The following is an 18042-nucleotide window of genomic DNA, read 5'->3' as shown; positions in this document are numbered from 1 at the left end:
GTGACAGCAGCCTAGATATAAATACTTCTGCTGCTGCCATCGACTTAATGTTTTAGCATTACTTTAACCTTTATAAGATGCTACTGTAAAGTTCATTCAGTCATATCCTTGTATGCATTTCTTTACAAGTAAAACAATGCAGAATGAGGAGGGTGAATTTTCTGGAATAAAAGCAATTCCTGGAAGCAGAAAACTTAAAAAGTTAACTTCCAGATTAATATGAGATTAACACTGATCCTTCTGACTGAATTAGCCATAAGATCTTCTGACAAGTCTGCTCACAAAAATTTAAGTCTTCCTTTAGTTGTGCTACACCTGATTTCTGCAAATTTCAAACCAAGTTTTTATGCCAACACCTGAAAGTTACTAAACAGACTTGCAAAATTCACTGAAGCACATTTAATTATACATTTGGGAGGACAGAGGGGAAGACAGGGAAAGTTATCATATGCATGTCTCGTCCTCGAGGGGGAAAAAAGCACACGAATTTGCATGCATATGCTCAGAATACAAGTTTCTTTTAATCAAGCTCTGCCATATCCTTTGAAAACTACATCAAAATACGACATTACCTGCTGCAAGCCTGACAGCAGCTTAAGCATATACTTTAAAAAATAAACCCCAGAACTTGCTTAGAAAGGGTAACATTTCAAGTTCTTAAACTACTACAAGAAATAAAATTTCAAAGTAAGAACATCTTTTTGTATTATCCATGGATCTAGTAAGTCAAATTCCTCCAGCTCTAGTCACATTGATGAAATCTTAGTAATTATTCTCATTCAAATCATAGTACAAATGAAAACATGGCAAAAGGGAAGAGAAATAGACTGGATTCTACAGTACATACATTCTGGTGGAAGTCTGTTCTTTCTAAAAGCGAGTCTTTCAGTTTTCTTTCTGCTTTCTGCCAAACTAAACAGGACTCCGTAAACATACTGACGAACTGGCCTATAAAGCAGAGCAGCAGGAGGCAGGTCTTTGTTGGCTTCATCTTCTATAGAAACAGCAATTTTGATTTCACCCTTTTGTGTGAAAGAAAGCAGAAAAACACAACGTGTTAAAGTGAACAGAAAGTATTTAGGTATGCTCAATAACTCAATCCAGCTGTAAAATGAATCTCATCTAGTCAAGAAAAATGTGATTCAGCAGTAATGTGGATCTTACATATGAGAAGGTAACACCAGAGGAGGATTACCCTACAAGTGTGTGTGTGTGTGTGTGTGTGACTGTCTAATTACTCATCTTTACATACAGATATTTCTAGGAGAAAAACAGTATATATGACAATATAGTAATGTGCTTATAGAATTAAGAGACATTCAAAGCACATTTGAATAATAAATACTAAATCTAGACTGCAGATAGTTATTTTAAAAAATATTCATGGTGTCTAAAATCACCAGCCTGACTTTATGATGCAAGGGTTTGAAACAGTGCTGGGACTCACTGTAAAAAATATTATGAGAAGACCTGGCCAAAAAAGCTAACTGGGAATTATACAAATACTGTTTCAAATGTGAGTAAATAAAGCTTTAGCATTTTATACTTTCTTTGTCAAAAAAAAAAAAGCATGAAAGAACATTCCAATATTCTTTCTCAAAATATCAGCAACATTCTATATTTTTTGTATCTGTGCATTCAATCATTGTAAGATTTTCTGAGAAAGCTACTCATATTCCTATTTAAAAAGGTGCTGAGAACCACCAAACCTTTTAAGGTTTACCCAACTTTCTCATCTTCTTCTGACAGTGACCTCAACAAAAATTTCCTGAAGAATAAACCTTACCCATTTCCAGAGATGCATCTCACAAATTAAATACCTGCTGCTTTCTAAAAGGGCTTTTTCTTAAAATTTTAAAATGCCACTAACTTATCCTTTCTATGTAGTAGAAAAATGAAAACCTGTAACATAATTCATGAAGTTTAACTCCTTATCAAGTAAAAGCAACCTGCAGAAGAGCCCTGTCTATCAGTTCTTTCTTTTTTAATTTTATTTTACTGTATCAGAATTTTTAAGCAAAATTAAGCTAAATCGTCCTATGTAAGGAGAACACGGATTTAGAAAAACATTTGAGGGAGCCACACTGATTACATTTCCAGTTAAACTCTCCAGTAAAGAATGAGATACAGGGAAACACTACAGCATCCTATATGCTCAAAAGCCTTTGCAATCAACACAAACCAGACTAAAAGGCAGAACTGGTGGAAGCTGTATACAGCTGTAAGTATATAACTACATAAAAGTTACTTGTTGGCTTCACACCCTAAAATATGTCAGCAATATTAGATGTTTTTAGATATTATATGGCTAAAGTATTACACAAATTAGTTTTTCTTGTACACATGTACAATTAACGTTTTGACCTTTTTATTTTGGAAATAAGATCATTGTGGTTTATACTCCACAAAGTGACAATAAGTGATGGCACAGAGCACAATGCCTCACTTTACTAAATACTGTCAATTCCATCTCCTCTCGTCTAAGATCAGACTGGAATTTCAGTAGAGGATACTATTTCTAAATTATTAAAGTAACTGCAGTGTAGAAATTTATCAGGGAAACCTGACATAGCTGAGATTTCTGAAACCAGGTAGAAGACTGTTCATTTACAACTCAAGATAAATCCACCATTGCAGAAGCAGGCAAAAAGTTTCATCCCTAGAAAAGGAATAAATTAACTCCCCTTTCATTTTCCCCCTGTATTTAGGGGAAAACAGAAGATTTTATGAATCAGTAGCAAGACTAACAAAAAAAATTAGTGGCATTTAATCCCTTCGCTGCATCGCACCCCAAAGCCTTTATATTCAACACTGACAAGAGGCAAGCACACTTTTGCTACTTTAATTATAAAAATGTTTAAACTGTCCCAGTACTGAATACAGTAGGTGACACCTTGGAGTGATTACATTACGATATAGCTAGGTTAATTCAGTCAACACTAAGTTAGGTATAAAGAACATCTTAAAGATTTGTCTCTACATGTAACAGCAACAAAATCTGGGACACTTTTGTGTATCAATTAAGTATCAAGTAGTATTTAAGTGTATTAGGAGTATATGGTTATGTAAACTAAGAAATAGAACTGGCATCAATGGTCTTCATAGGCCTTTTGTTTCCTCTCCACTTTTCTTTGGTAAACATTGTAAGTACAAGAACGTGACAACTATACAAAGTATGGTGCAAAATAAACACATGGGATTTAGGAACTCCAAACCCTGATGCAGAAATGTCTATTTTTATGCATTTCAAATCCCAGCCTATTGTCCTTATCGTCCTGAAATGGATTTTTAAGACTAATACAAATGACCAGGAATGTGGACAACACCATTTTGCTACATGCTGTACAAATATGTATGCTGAATGGACTTGATGAACAAAAACCAGCACCAAGTGTTCTGAAGACTTCAGTGGACGAGAATTAGTTGTCTAGCTCTGGGATGCATATGTTTGCACTTAGAAGGAACAATAAAGTGTGAACTCGTGTCTTTTGAAACTTGATTAAATTGAGCACAGTGCAGGAACACCACTACTTACTTCTACAAGTAGCTTACCCATTGCTTTTCAAGCTGTCCTTACGTGGCTATTGAGGTAGATTTTTGATTTTTTTTTTTAAACTAAAGATACTGCAGAAAGTGGCCTATGCTGTGTGAAAATGCTTGTAGCTTCCCTGGGACGTTAAGGCTAGCACATAAAACAAGCAAATCAATGGCCAAAAATTCATATCATCATCAAGTTCATCTATAATTGCATTTTATGATTCTATAAGAGGGATTTCTTATAGCTCCTACGTTTCTGTCAGGGGTAGCTACCAGGGATGGGAGGGATCAAATTGTGAAGGAAAACAATCTAAGTATTTTTTGAACACTGAAAACAGAGAAGACTTGGCAGAGACACCACAGTACACATGTTGGAGTTTTTAGATGAAAATGGGCAAATTATATATATCCACACACAGAGATATATAAAATATTTAAACAAAATATTCAGAAAAATCAGCCATTTTTTAAGTAAACGCTTCTAATAACAGTCAACTCATATTTACTGGAACAATATACCAGCCCAGATCAGTGGTTAGAAAGCAGAAGGAAGCACTAAAAATGGACCAAAACTCAAAACATCAGAAAGGATATGAAATTATGACGTTCTTATCCAGAAACGTAAGTGCAATTACCTTTACAAACTGATTATTTTATAGCACATAATTGTAAAATGTCATACCTTGGTTAGGACATGAAAGATGTAGGGATACATTAACCCCTTCTTGTGCCTGTGTTCTGCCACTCTTAATACTTCAGGTGCTACTGGAGGTAATGGAGGAGTAGTAATATCCATGTGGTTTCTGGTGGGCATTGACAACAGGCATGGGATTTGTGGATTACTGGTTTGATTCCCTTTGACATCAGCTGCCTGACTTCCTGAAGAAGCACTAGAAGAACCTTCTGCCTATAACAGAACATAGGAAATAAAGTGCTTTTGAAAGTGTACAGAAACATACCAGAAGATCAGCCAAGAGGAACAGCAATTTCCTTCTTCACTCACAATGAAAATAGTAAATCTTCACGTCATGACGTGTCAGTAGGTAGAATACACTACCCAACATTGACTAAAAGATTTTCAGAGAATGTAAACTTACAGCCTTTGCTTGCTAGCAGAAGACAATTACTGAAAAGGTATTATGTTAAAGCTTCAACTTATTATAACAGCAACAAGTAATTATTATTTTATTTAATTTTTAATTGCACAATACAAAAGAGTGAATGATGACCTCTTAATGAAATGTGGATGACCTCATAACGATTTCCAAAATTCTACCCAACTACATGTTTTAACTGACACAAAGGCTGTAATTTATCTAGACTTTCATTAACACAACCCTCCACTGTATTTCTAAATGAAGCAAGAAAGACTACATAGTGCATTTTAAATGCATTACAAATATAGTGTCTGAACTCAAAAGCCTTAAGTGTTATTTTTTTATAACATAAAATTACTCTGAGAAGAAGAATGTAAGAGAAAATGGTAACATTTACTGACTGCAAGATTAAAATGGCATTTAGTTCCACTTCTTGAAATTTAGTTCATAGGCTTAGAGCAAAAACATGACGCATAAAAACGTACTGTAAACCTACCAGTGAATAAGCCTTTTGTAAGCATTTGTGTTATAGCTTTCACAGATACTACCAAAAAAAAGAGTTCATTCCTAAAATCCTTGCCTACAAAACTGAAAGCTGTTTTTAGCTTCAGGAAAAAAGTTCATACTAGTTTCGTGCCTATAAACTATTACAGTAATATTAGAAATTACTTTTTGTGCACTTAATGATACCTTATGCATCAGTATTTTCACAATTTGTGCATAAAATTTCACATGCTGCATACAACGTCAAAAGCAAACCCTAAACAGAAATGGCCAAAGCCATGAAATCCCATACAAAGTACAAGAAATAACAGGAGGAAAAACACAAAACAAACACTCGTAACACGCTAAGTTTGTTTACCAGGCTTTGATGAAAAATACAAATCTGCCTTTTTTTTTTTTTAAAGGAATGCTCAAAACCTCCAACAATCTTATACTGGAAGGTGCATACTAAAAACAGGCTCTATCAAAATATCAAAGGGGGGACACTGTTTTAAGATTTTTACATTTAAAGCACACAATAAAAGAGGACATTACTGAAAGATTCTACTTTAGAATTGTAACCTAGACTTTTCATTTATGAAAATGACAATGCATAGAATAAAAGGTTAAAGCTTGTAACACAGAACACAAACACAAGCTACTGGAGCTCTGTTAAACCTGTTACACTATCCTTACATTTCATTACCAGTTTAAAGATTTTTGTCCCTGTCTTCTACTACCCCAACAATTAAAAGTCAGTAATATTGGAACATGAAGAGAAGTTTACAAGACTGCTCATTACTAGGGGCACATAGGGAGGAAGACAAAAAAAAACAAACAAACCTGAAATGTACCAATGTTTTCTTCATTTGCACTACCCAGGTTCTTCCTGAATCTTTCACAGTGGTATTCAAACACCTAAACCGAGGAACTACTGCAGTAAAGTATTATTTTATTTATTTTTAGGACTATGCAGACACCTAAGTGAGATGAGCACACCTTTGTCACATATAATCCCACACTACACAACTCCAAGGCAGGAATTTTGACAGGCAAGTCAACAGGGTAAGTGCCGATTGGTGCTGTCTGATCTATGCTAGGTTTTCAGCACTTCGAATTACCTGAGAAAATCACATAGCTCATTCCAAAGCTGAAACCTTTAGGAAATATTTCTTTTTCTAATCATTTTATATATACCTCTTCAGGAAGTAAGTTAATCTACAAAACGTACTCATACTTCTCCCTGTTGTGCTCGAGAGATACAACTGTCTACTAATAAGGAAGGCTAAAGAAGTGGCTTGATATTCAAAAATAAAAGTATGCAAGTAGAACTCAAAGCATTTACACATTAAGTTGGATGCACTCAAGTTGTACTGCAGGCATGCATCTCCTGGAAAGTTTAATCACTGCTTACACAGCTCTAATTCCACGTGTCCCAGGACGGGCAGGCAGGGGTGCACTGCAGCATGTCCCACCCACCCACAACCCAGCTGCAGGGGAAGCACCACCACCATCGGCTGCCCCCTGCTCTCCGTTCCCCTGGGAGGGCATGGGGCGGTGCAGCATACACAGGGCTTCACGCATGGCCAGTAGTACAGACAAGAAAGGAATGCAATAGGTCACATTAGCATTTGCATACGGTGACTAATCCACAGGCAGATACAGTTATCATGCGGGGCGTAGTCTGCAAAAATAATAACCACTGATGGATGAAATCACCAGCTTGATATTTTAAGCACAAAGCCAAAGTTTACTGGAATTTCTATGCCAAAGGTACAGGGAAAATGTTCTTCTGTTTTTCTGCAGCATAAGTAACTCATGATTTTTTTTTATTTTTTTTTTGACAAAAGACTAATAGCTTGCTCCATCACAAAAATGCTGAGGTATCACATGCAAATGATTCAAATGCTAAACATGGTTCACACTCGGAAAATGGACCGTCATGCTCTTAATTTGGCAATGGTTTTATATCTTCAAGAAATTTAATAGGATAACGTTAAGTCTTTAACAAGGGCTTAATTATTCCATCCTTACTTAGTAAAGTAGCAATACATTGTAGCTGTTCCCATGGAGCTACTTGAATATGTATTATGTGAAAATCATACCAAGTGGTTGTGAAGGACTTTTACTCCTCAGCTGAGCTTTAATACACCTATAACGGTCCATGACTAATGCTGAAATGTTGCGTTAGAGCTGTTCTCACTATACTGTAGCTTACATGACATGGATCCTGTACCCATGGACTGTGTCCCATCCAGAATCCTTAGTAAAAATCAAAATAATGCGCTACTGTAGATGTGGGTAGCAATATACATGGATGAGACTGTTAGCTAAGGGGTAAACATGTTCATAACTTTGTTTCTCTTTTTTATCTAGCATTTTCTAAAACAGCCTATTTAATTTTTATTTTTATGCATATGCTACAATATTCATTGGAAATCTTCTTACTATATTTTAAAGCCACTGCTTTGAAATTCACAAAAAAGTGTAAAAAATTATGTTAAATCCCACAGATCGATTTTGAAAATTCTACTTACAAGCTTGCTATAAAGATTTAGCACAAAATAATACACTGCAATTAATGTTTGGAACTTAACAAATTACCTTTGTTTGGTCTCCCAGGTCTCCGCGTGTTTGACTTTCTGACTGGGTTCCTGTTTTTTCCCAGCCTATTTTGTTCCCACTGACATGGCTGAAGGACAACAAAGAAAAACATAGTATTAAAGTGCTGCTTAAGGTATGATGTGATAAATCCTCAGCGACTGTTAACGGATCTATTGGCCAGAGAGGACTTTAAGGGATGCTATGTATTAGAAATGTTAATTTGTAGGAGTCTTGAAGACTTAGATAACCGTGTTTATTCATTTATACTATGTCAATATTTAGATCATATTTAAAAGCTATAAGGAATCCTTTACAATGACTATATAACGTTCATGCAAGAAAAATTCTCAATTGAGCTTTAAATATTAGTCACTATGCCAAGTAATTTCTCTCTGTCAGATGAAGACTACTTCTACAAACAGCAATACTATCTAAACTTATGTTTCTAAATTAATTCAAAACTTACTGCATACAATGCAATAGACAGTCTTATGAAAAAAATGAAGAATACTTTACATGATATAATATTTGAAGTCAACAGACTGCATCAGAACAAAGTCCAAGCTACCATGCATAACTGTAGATACATTCAGAGTTTAATATGATGTAGAAGCATATTTCGTAGAATCACAGAATACTTCAGGTTAGAAAAGATCTCTAAGCTCATCTAGTCCAACCTTTATTTATACTATTATACACAAATTCAAACTTTTAGAGGCAATCACAGGCCTTCTAAAGACACAGGTTTTGATTCTCACATTGTAATCCACTACACCTAACAAGACGAAGGTAAACACAAACCGCCACCGTTCAAATTTCCTTTTTGTAGGTCAGTAAGCAGTAATTACAAGGAAGTCTCCACAACTTTATTGCCAAGGACAGACATATGATCTACTGGAAGTCAGAAATACTTCTGCAGTAAACAAGGCACATTAGTAGAAGAGAGCAAGACCAATTTCACTGCGCCTTTGTTCTATACATAGCCTGTCAACGAGGGCTCTTCGGTCATTGCTTTAAATTTTGAGTTTCTGACATTCACATCAAGTTTCTCTGCTAAACCACATTATCCCAAAATTTTAGAAGTGCAAACACTACAAATTCAGTAAAGTTTCATAGTTTTTAGTTACTGAAGTTTTACTGAGTTGTACTGTGAGGTAGGAATATTTCCTTTATACAAAGAAAAGAACGGGAAGGTTTTATGACATTTACCAAAATCTCACTCTTTCCTTCTTTCAATAAAGCATAAGGGCAGAAGTGGAAAAATATCCAATATTATTTGGTTTTGGATTTCTGCTCATTAAGGAACAAGGTGACTAGAGCGAACCATGAATATATTTGCAGTCATAGTGACCCAAGACTATTTCGTGAAGGTCTATCATATCACTAATAAGCAGATTTCTTTACTTTCAGGATACTGAATGATTATGAAAATAAATTTATTTTAGGAGAAGCTGAGTAAGAAAGCATCTTCATGAAAAACTTACTTCACTGCACCTCCATTGCCTTCATCGTTGTCAGAGGAGGATGATGTAGAAGAGGCAGGAAAATAGGTTGAATCCACATGATTAGGGCTCCCACTCTGAGCTGGATTTATTGGAGAAGATCGTTCATACAATGGTGTATGTTTTCCTTCATGAGGAATGTTACTGTAGTTGTTCTGCTCAGAAAGACTTTTTCCACCTGTTTCCAAGGTGATGGCTGGCTCAGAGAGACTGTATGGGTATGGACCCTGACCTTGGGCACCACCCTGATTGGACATCTGCTGGGCCTAAAATCAAGCAATCTTTCTTAAATGAAGGTAACAAAAATACTTTTCTTTTAAAACTGAATATATTATTTAACCAAGCGACACACTCCAACTGTACGCATTAAATCTCAGCTGTCATGGATATCCACAAAAATTGTTCTACCAGAGTCTACAGCATCTTTATAGCTCCAGGGTTAAAATGCAGTCAGTGAATTCAAGGAGCACAGTAGGTTTCTCCCAAGGAGAAGGACAGAGGGTTACACTTACCACAGGTTTTGCTTGTAGTGAGGTCTGTGGAATGTTAAGTATCTGAGAAGGAACATATGGTGGCACTATCCCAGGCATTCCAAACTGATTTGGTCTGGCTGCTGCATTGCAAATGGGAAGGAGGGGAAATAAACAGGGGGGAAAAGAAAACCACTTATGAAAATGCTCACTATTTATTTGACACAAATTTTACTTTTTGTATCCTTTTGCTTCTATGGTTTATCTTTTCTTGTTCTGTTAGCATTACTGTTTTCCAGTATGCCTTAAGTCAGTTTTATTCGTTTTTGCCTTTTAATAAAAATAGCTTGTGAAGTCTATTTTACTTGCCTCACCTTTTGTCAATTGTTTTTCTCTCATTGCTGTACACTTCTATTCTACCTGGGAATCAAAGGAAACTTAAAAGAAAAAAGCCCAAGAGAGGTGATAAGCAAGAAGCTGACAAAACCAATGTCACAGAGACACACAATGCTAGCACTTTTTATCATTTGAGTATCTGACTTAGAGTAGACTTAATGCTCTTTTTGTTGTAGCTCTTGGAACGAAAAACAAACAAAAACCAATTAAATAAAGAGAAGAAAAAATATATTAGCATACCAGTATGGTAACTGAAAGTCATTGGAAAATTTCAGCTCAAGTTAAGTTTTAGTGTTAAGAATGAGGGATATGTGTTAAGTGCTATGATCATATGATTAGTTTGTACATCTTGTGAGTAATCTGCAACACCAGATCAATTAGTGGCTGCAATTTAAGCACGTATGTTATAACGTCAGAAAAATCAAAGACCATGAAAAGATTTCTAAAATACATCAGGTAAATCGAGCAAGAAGTAAGAATGTTTTGTGGAAAAGAAACTGTCTTCACGACTGGAACTGGACACCAGTTTTCACTCGTTTCCAACACTATACTCTCAAGTGACCTAATGCTTAGAACTGATTCAGCAATAGCTAAGAGGAAAATCAGTCCAGACTGCTATTCTCCTTTTGGGGAAAGAACACAGCCACTGTGAAGACTCTGAACTCCGTGAAAACTCTTTTTTGGAAGCGTGGTATTCAAGTGTTAATGAGTATTGCCAGAGAATAAATATGTTTTAAAAGACCCCGTTAATAATAATTTAGGGTTATTAAAATAATAATTTAGGGTTATGCCAGGTTTTGTTTAAACTGAAGAGTCTTTTATTTTTTAATTACTTACCTAGGTAATGTGGTGGATGAAATGGCATAGGTTTATTAGTTGCTGAATAATAAGCAACTGCTCTCTTAAATCGAGTAACTTTGTCATCTGTTCTAGACTAAAATAAATAAATAAAAGAAATATCCATCAGGATCAAATCCAGGCATGTCATCTATAGGTCAGCACAGTACTGCGGAGTGGTTAACTTATATCACATACAGCATTAACGCCTATGGAGCCATGAGGACTATAGCACCACACCCTCACAAGAAATATTATGTCAACTCCTGCAAGGATAAAGCTTGAAAATTATTATCCTCACGTACCACTGATTCTCAATGATAATACACAAAGCTAGACTACAAAACCCCTGTGGTTATCACAAATTTTAACTTTAAAACACTGGGAATAAGCGCAGAATTTCTGCTTTCCAAAAGAGTGCAAAATTACATTAGGGTACCTACAACACTGCATATACTGACAGATTCCTGTATCAACTGATACAAAACACTACTTTTATTGAATGCAATTCTTCAACACAAGTCTAGAGCACAAGTGCACAACTGTTTAAAAAATATATTTTTTTCATGCTTTACCTGTGAATGCTGAAAAACATCTTTTGCTATGGCATCCAAATCAGTGGTGTCCTGAATGTTACGGACGTAGTCAGCTACAGCTTTGATTACTACGTCACATGGTGGTAAAACTAACTGGTGAGCACGTACCTGTGAAAACACGCACATACGTTACTATGAGATAACAGGGTAGTCCAAGATACTTCAGTTATACTGCAAAGAATTAACACAACTGTTTATTGAAAATATATTCAACACATTCTATGTTGACAGATTTAAGGACCTAAATATTTTTGGGCTTCCACCTTGTTTTAAGAACTTCACTTTAAACAATGACTCGTATTTTTCATTTACAGTACATATATGTATCCATGTATGTATGTATATGAAACCTCACCTGTATGTAAATATTTGTTGACTAAGTGAAGTATCTGGTCCAACAACAAACAAGGTCAATGACACTAATTATTTTGCTGCTTTCCAGTTAGACATTTCCACATTAGATAAAGGATTTTCTAGAGGATACATCCATTTGGTATATATGCCAGATTTTATTTTATTATTTTTTAATATATTGACACAGTTTATTCTGAACGTAAAGTGGTGTCAGAATTGCTGAAAGAGATCCACTGGGGACAGAAAGATCTCTGTGCACAGGAAACAGAAACAGAGGGGAAGATTTGAAAAACAAACAGAGAAAAGGAATATCTCAAAGAAACTTACTCTCAAGATTCTACAGGTCTTGGTCTGCAAATTATTATTTGAAGATAATACATAGTTAAATGACTAGTGTTTTCAAACTCTGCATATTTCATTATAGTATGCTATATTCACACACCTTCACATCATATGTAGCATTTTAGGCAAGAAAATATTGTTTATTTCTTTTATATTATACAAAAAGAGGTACAGATTTCTCTCATTACTATGTGAGCATATTTACTTTCTCTTCCAAGCATTTCAATATCAACACAGTTACTCTTTTTACAGACACACAGGATGTTCTTCAGAAGATAATTTCATTGATAAAGTAGTTTCAACACTCTGGCATTAAAATAATTGATGTTCCACCCTCTGATGTCGGATGTGTCTGACCTCATATACTAACTGACTATTCTGAATGTATGAGAAACATGCGCTTTAAAGGCATGCTAAAAATCCCCCTCAAGTTTATGACCCGAGTCCATCCAGACCATAGATTTTTCTCTACAGAGTCCAAAGTACAGTCTACTCAAGATTTTAGGAAAATAATGAATTCCCATTGATTTAATGGTCACCAACCGAGGCCACGGGCTTGACAAAATACAAATCACTTTGGACTTTGTAGTAAAAGACCTCTGTAGAAAGAAGAAAGAGCTGGAAGAACTTTGTGGGATGACTTCCAAAGTCCCTACAGATGCAGCTCCCACAGTTCAGCAGCTGACAAGTTCTCTGCTGTACCAGGCTCTGCTACTGTACTAGGAAGTTTTTCACTCAGTTCTTTGGCCTAAACTCTTCCCATTCTCTTATGGAGAAAGGAAGGGAACCAGATAGTTCTGGAAATCGTGGCCTTCCATCTCAACTCTGTCGACAGGCTCCTCCTATACCTACAGACCTGAAAATAAACCAAGGATTATTCAGCATATTGTGATGGGAATTACCTCTCTTACACGCACTATACGATCCTGTCTGTACTAAAGGAAGTGCAGGTCAAGCAAGCATCATGGACCACTGCAAAATTAAAAGCTGTGTAGCTGTGCTGCTAGCTGGGTCTCCAGAAGTACTCACCCATAGACAGGTGGTTACATTCCCTCCATGCTGCACAGAGCGCATGCGCACAGGGACAGAAAAGAGGCCTCCAACTACACGGCCTACATTTCTGAGACTGCCTAAGGAACTTGATAAAAATTCTGTCTGGATCCTCGGTACAATTCTGGAGTACTCCGTTAGTACCTATATGGGCAGCCAGATTTTTAACTTTCACCTGCCTATTTGCTAAATTCAGTGATACAAGATTTGAGAAGTTGTAATTACTGTTCAAGAGTTCTATACTTTAGATATGAGAAAAGGTGAAAAATCCTTGTTTGTATTCCACACAGAGGTACCATACTGTACTAAAAAATACTGCAATCCGGCCTCGTCAGAAACGTTTATGCAAAATTCTTATTAATACTTAATTAGATTTATATTTGCAATTTAGAGTCCGCACAACAAGCCCTTTTTTTTTATATGCAGTCCACCACATTACTTTGTCTTCTCTGCCTGTATTTGATCCATTTATTATGCAATTTCTTAGACTACCTTCTTAATATTTAGACCATGGAAATTTTGCCCAGATTCCCATTTTTGTTAATTTCCTTCTCCCCATATCTACTTTTCAGAAGTGTCAGGATATTCATTCTGTATCTGGTCATTCTCTACCAAAATGAGCTTCACATTTTATGAGACTGAACAAAGAACAGTTTGGTTTGGTGTAGTAAGTGGCACAGCTATTATTTTTTTATTTCAGACAGTAAATTTAAATTTTCCGTAGCGTGCAATCCGAGTGTTCAGAACAATCCTAAATATAGATCACATTCATATGTAAGCTTACACTCACAAATATTGATGAGTGAATTTTGTTCCAATCTGCTAGCAGAAGACATAGCTTTCCTTCTCACTGGTAATCTAAGTCGTTTTATGAACACCTACCATTTTATTTGTACGTGTAATTATTACACATCTCTAAAGCAGCTGAATCATAACATGGCTGTGTCGTGTTCGATGTGCTCTCTGCAGAGCACCTTGGAGAAACCCTGCATTACTGCCTAAGTGTTTCTGCAATGTCTGCTTGAAAATTCAGTGGATGAAAAGCACGCACAGCATATCATCAGGCTTATGTAATTTCCAAGATAGTTACATTTAATAAACGTTAAGCAGTTACCATCAAGAGATGATATCATGACACTCTAGCACTAATATTCAGCTCAGACCCTGGAAGCACAAAGCTCAAGCGAGACATGTTACGGGCTTACTATGCATATCGCCCCCAGTTTAGCTCCTTTTAAACCAACAGCCTGAAGACCTCACTGGTGCATATTCCTAACTTCTGAAGTGAGACCATCTTAAAAGTACGTATTGCAGATTTAGAGACATTTCAGACATCTGGATTTTATTCTCTTTTATTCTGTTTCAGAATACATCTAGTCCATATGTGAGAACACCCTCAAAAATAAAAATGTCATGACCTACACAGAAGCCAAAAACAAAAAAGCAGAGAAATAAGATCTACTTTCCTGCTACTGAAGAGGAAAAAAATTCTATTCATTTCTGAATGTTCTAGAAGTCTAAAATTGTACATTTTGCACTGAATCATAAATGTTTCTAATGCTGTGTGCATTAAAATACATAGGAAATCTTCAGTGTTAGGTAAGGTGAAATACATTAAGACTTAACAGTAAAATTTACAGAAAACCTGTTAATGATTCAAATGTGCTGTTAGCTGCACTCAAAGCATTTCAGAATAAAATTAGAATCATATTTTGTTAATTTTTTGTTATAAGAGTTTCCTTCCTAGAAGCCAGTTTTACCTTAACCTCTTCAGAAGAGTTTCAGACAACATGAAAAACAAATTTTGAAAAGTCAAACATGGAGGTAGATCACACTCTTTGAGGGAATCAGGTTACAAAACACGTGACATCTGACAACTGCATTTTCCTAGTTGTAAAAGGACTACTTTAATTTCATGAAGGACCACTGACAAGAATCACAAGTAACCTATTAATGCACTTTGGCAAGATTAAGTGGGGAAAGGAAATTAATTTTACAAAGGTATTTGTCAAAACAAGAGGCAGAGAGCAACATTACAAGCCTTGAAGCTAAGAGATTAAAAAAAAAAGCCTTGGTTTTGATGAAATAAACTTGCAAAAATGTTTTTTCAAAAGAGAATAGGCTCACATGTGCAACTCCACTAGATTAGCAGGATACTGTAGGAAGAACCTAAGCTACACTTGGAAAAAACTCCCCCATTCTGGGACCACTACGGTTACCCACCACCTCCAGGAAGTGAAGCCTTTAAAAGCTAATCAGCACAAGTACCAGCATTTACTGTTGTGCCTGCTAGAAACAGATAATCAATTTCATTTTATTTTCAAAACATTAAAAAAGAAACTTCGAATGTTCAATTATAGGGAGGTGACACATAGGGAATATTTTTTTCATCGGTGAGAGAAAAGGCTGAAGATATGAGGAACATTACAAGTTATCTGGGTTTTGTTATTTTTGTCTAGTAATTTCTGGTAGAGCTCCCACCCAAACAGTTTGCATCTTGTCTCAGCCTTTGAAGGTTAAATACATTTAATCTTACAGGCTTGTAGTGCATCTGATCAACCTTTCCAAACAGGCAAGAAGTTCATTGGATGCCTTAAAATCCTCTCAAATGAGAAGCTCAGCTTTTCCCTTAAGATCGGGTTATTCAATTAGAAATTCTCTCTCCCCCCTCCTCCCTTCATATTGGTTGGAAAATTTATCTCTTTCTACTTTCCTATGTCAGGGTGGCAACGGAGAACAATACACACAGTGCGGAGATAATTTGTGAACAATTTATATGCATAGGACTGGGAGAAAAGTCAAACCTAAATCGAGGAACCAGAAGATGCCAAAAAGAATAGGGGAGAGCACAAAGACAAGCTGAAGAGATGATACAGGCAGACCGCACACGAGACAATCCGCCTGACAACCCTGCACACTGCCATGAACTTGAGGGCTGGGCTGCCATCCAGAAAGACCTAGACAACCTGGAGGAATGAGCCAGCAGGAACCTTAAGAAATCCAACAAGTACAAAAGCAAGCCTTGCACCTGGCTGCTATTCAGGCTGGAGATGTGCCAAGGAAGACTGGGGCTCTCGGTAGATGGCAAGCTGAGCAGGATCCAGCAGGGTGCCCTGACAGCTGAGAAGGCCAGCTGTGCCCAGGGCCGCAGGAGCACAGCCTGAGGGATGTGATGACTTTTGCTCATTAAATCACCCCCAGAACACTGCATCCAGCTTTGGGCTCCCAATGCCCAAACAATACAAGACAGATGTCAATAAAGTTGAGCAAGTTCAGCTGGAGGCCATCAGGACTGTCAAGGAGTTGGAACAGTAGCTCTATGAGAAGGGGCTGAAGGAACAGAGCTTGCTCAGCCTGGCAATGACAAGGCTCTGAGATCACCTAACAGCAGTCTTTTGATGCCAATGAGCAGGTTATCCAAAGCACAGAGCCAGGCCCCTCACTGCCGTGTGTTGTGGAAGGAGAAGAGAAAAAAGGCATAGACTATAATAAGATGGGATCAGCCTGTGTGCAAGGAAAAACATTTTTACCTCAAGGACTGTCAAGCCATGGAGAAGGCTGCCCAGACAGGTTGTGCAATCACCAGCCAGCCTCAGAGGTTTTCCAGACTAGTTTAGGTAAAGCCCTGAGCAATGTGTTCTGACCTCAGGTTGACCATGTTTTGAGCAGGAGGTTGGGCTAGATGACCTCCTGAAATCCTTTCCAACCTGAATCACCCTATGATGGCCCTTAGCATCCAGCAGGAGAACACTTACCTGAAGCACATTTTAAGAGTACCATCTGAGCAGCAGCACATTGTCTAAGATTAGTCTCCCTCCAGCAGACTCCCTCTCAGGTCAATGGAGAAAGACAAGAACTTCCTAGAGCAATTCACAGAAGCAGCCCAACTTGCACATTTTGAATTGCCTTCTGGAAGCATCTCTTTCTGTCCCTCTACCAAGGTGAAGCAGCCAAGGAGATTAGATAGCTAATTTTGCCAGGTAAAAATAGATGTGATATATTGTAATGGTGGGCATATCGAGACCATGCCAAAGAGTTCAGCAAATTCATCCTTTCAAATCCACCCTAACAGGAGGATAATCCATCATAAATGAAGGCATCAATCTCACAGTTTCCCTGCATATTTTTCTCTTTCCAAAAAACGGAGGTTGTGTTAAGACTTGTTTCTAAGATTACCTTTCCCTTGTGTATGAAGCGTTTGCATTTCTTTGATGCTATGTCCTCCCAAATCAACACCAACTCATCCTAGAGATAAGAAAGTCCCCTCCTAATTCAGTTCTGATGCAAAAAATGCACTGATCTTGAAGCCCCTTCCTGTAGCAGGCTTTCCAGAATGGGAACTGAATTGTTTCTGTAGACCTCTTAAAAATAAATCCTGAAGCGCACAAATAAAACACAGTATAATGCTACCTCCCAAACTAGGACTAGCAGCCAAATTCTCTCAGGAATTTTAACATCTCACCTCCTGTTTCAACTTCTGATCTTGGTGGTCATTTCATTTAAATTTTTCCACAGAATTTCACAGTTTTGCTGAGCTGATGATTGGTGCTGGTGCCTTCTGCAGGCACCGCTTTTTACCCAGCACGTAAGAATGCTGTCAGGACAGTTTGGTTCATTTCCTTCTAGATGTGAAAGACGGACTCTTTCTTCAGATTTCAATTTCCCTTCCTTTCAGTTTCTACTCAGCTGTTCCTAGATGAATGGTCCATTCCCATGTCCCGCTTTAAAAGAGTGACAGTTTACTTAGTTCTGCTTTTTCTTCACCTCAACAACT

General features: G+C 37.0%; 1 protein-coding gene across 4 annotated transcripts in view; it reads right to left on the bottom strand.

Moving 5' to 3' along the window:
- FAM120A (family with sequence similarity 120A) overlaps positions 1 to 18042 on the bottom strand; it is a 53868-nt gene that overhangs the window by 22626 nt on the left and 13200 nt on the right. For 2 of the 4 annotated variants that reach the window (XM_040568184.1, XM_040568186.1), the window contains exons 4-10: positions 11502 to 11630; positions 10927 to 11023; positions 9736 to 9833; positions 9206 to 9489; positions 7722 to 7809; positions 4220 to 4444; positions 848 to 1022 (exon numbers count right to left, since the gene is read on the bottom strand). In XM_040568184.1, coding sequence (XP_040424118.1) covers positions 848 to 1022; positions 4220 to 4444; positions 7722 to 7809; positions 9206 to 9489; positions 9736 to 9833; positions 10927 to 11023; positions 11502 to 11630 — 1096 coding nt within the window. Of the gene's footprint in view, positions 1 to 847; positions 1023 to 4219; positions 4445 to 7721; positions 7810 to 9205; positions 9490 to 9735; positions 9837 to 10926; positions 11024 to 11501; positions 11631 to 18042 lie in introns of all 4 variants that reach the window. The other 2 variants (XM_040568183.1, XM_040568185.1) reach the window with 1 other exon arrangement.

Source organism: Cygnus olor, chromosome 10 (assembly GCF_009769625.2).
Source record: "Cygnus olor isolate bCygOlo1 chromosome 10, bCygOlo1.pri.v2, whole genome shotgun sequence".
NCBI lineage: Eukaryota > Metazoa > Chordata > Aves > Anseriformes > Anatidae > Cygnus > Cygnus olor.
This window is presented reverse-complemented; position numbering and strand designations above follow the sequence as displayed.